The sequence below is a fragment of the Plasmodium gonderi genome, assembly GCF_002157705.1.
Source record: "Plasmodium gonderi DNA, contig: Pgo-contig_1206, whole genome shotgun sequence".
Classification (NCBI taxonomy): domain Eukaryota; phylum Apicomplexa; class Aconoidasida; order Haemosporida; family Plasmodiidae; genus Plasmodium; species Plasmodium gonderi.
Genome location: NW_021629636.1, coordinates 1 through 1,309, shown reverse-complemented (window position 1 = coordinate 1,309; position 1,309 = coordinate 1). Strand labels below are relative to the sequence as shown.

Sequence of the window (1,309 nt, the reverse complement as noted above, 5' to 3'; positions counted from 1 at the left end):
TACCAAAATTATTACAATATATAATATATATGGTATTCTTTGAAAATCGCCATAAGACCCATCTAGCACAAAACCATTCCCTGTGCTACCCACACCATCTGTACCTGTAGTTACACGTAATTCATCTTCACTTTCTTCTCCATTATTGTCAAAAGACTCATCAATACAAGATGAATCTGCTGTTGCCTGGGGTGGCATATTAGGTATATTAGAAGTCACATGAGAATTAAGAGAAGTTACTTGTTCTTCTGTAACCCCTTCATTAGGTGTGCTATGAGATGATTCACTATGAATAGCTAATTGGTCAGCATTTTTCCCCGATGGTGCTACATCTCTAGAAGATGAGTTGATATCATGAACACCACAAGTTTTTTCATAGCAAGAAGTTGTGTCATTAACACGTTCACAATCACTGAGCAATTGAGTTAAATGTGTATTAGTAGTAACTGACATATCTGATTCAATTTTATTAGAACTTTTATGACCACATTTATTTTGCACTTTCTGTGAATGGGCAAATACCCCTGAAAAAAGTGTTTCGTAAAAAGAGTCTACAAAATTAGAGACTCCTGTAACAAGAACATGACTAATATTACCCAGGATTCCATCATTGTCCAAACTAACAGAATGAGTATCAGGTGAATTTGTTGGAAGAAGAGTTGTATCTGGTAAAGTTTCTTGAGCTTTATGATTTGGACTAAGTTCTTCAGTACGTTTTGACTGTAAAGGAGAAAAAGATTCACTGTCTTCTACTTCTGCATTTTCTAGGAGAGCTGTGGGAGACGATACTTGTGACGCAGGGATTTCTGATACATGTGCACTAAACTGATGTATACTCACAGATCTTGATGCTACATCTTGAGTTTGAGAAGATATATCAAGAACTTTTACATCAGGTTGCGAATGTCCTCTTTGTTGACTCCCTTCTTTTTCACTTAATTCATATTGACCTCTTTCATTTCCTTGTTCTTCTTGTGATAAATATTGAGAAATTTTTGAAGTATCTTGTAAAATTTTGCTAGAGCATTTGGTCCCAGTACAAATATTAAGTAGTTTATTTATTTCTGCATCATATAACGTAAATAATATATTATTATTATAATTTCCTAACTTACTATTTACGTTATTTAAATATGCAGTTAATTGCTCACATTTTTGGCAAAGCACTGTGTTATCATTTGCACGAATATTAAGAAAATTCTGTTCAAATTCACGTATGTGTATTAAACCTATATTAAGGCATTCTTCTTCTTTATAATGTGCACCGGCAATTGTCGTAACAACTACATTTGGCATTCTCTAAGCATTA

At 33.6% G+C, this 1,309-nt stretch overlaps 1 protein-coding gene across 1 annotated transcript; it reads right to left on the bottom strand.

The window, feature by feature from the left end:
- Window positions 1-1,299, bottom strand: PGO_004670 (variable surface protein; the record flags this gene model as incomplete). Its single annotated transcript, XM_028691521.1, has 1 exon — window positions 1-1,299. A coding segment is annotated over one exon (1,299 nt), but the record flags the coding sequence as incomplete, so codon positions are not given.
- Window positions 1,300-1,309: the final 10 nt, after the last annotated feature.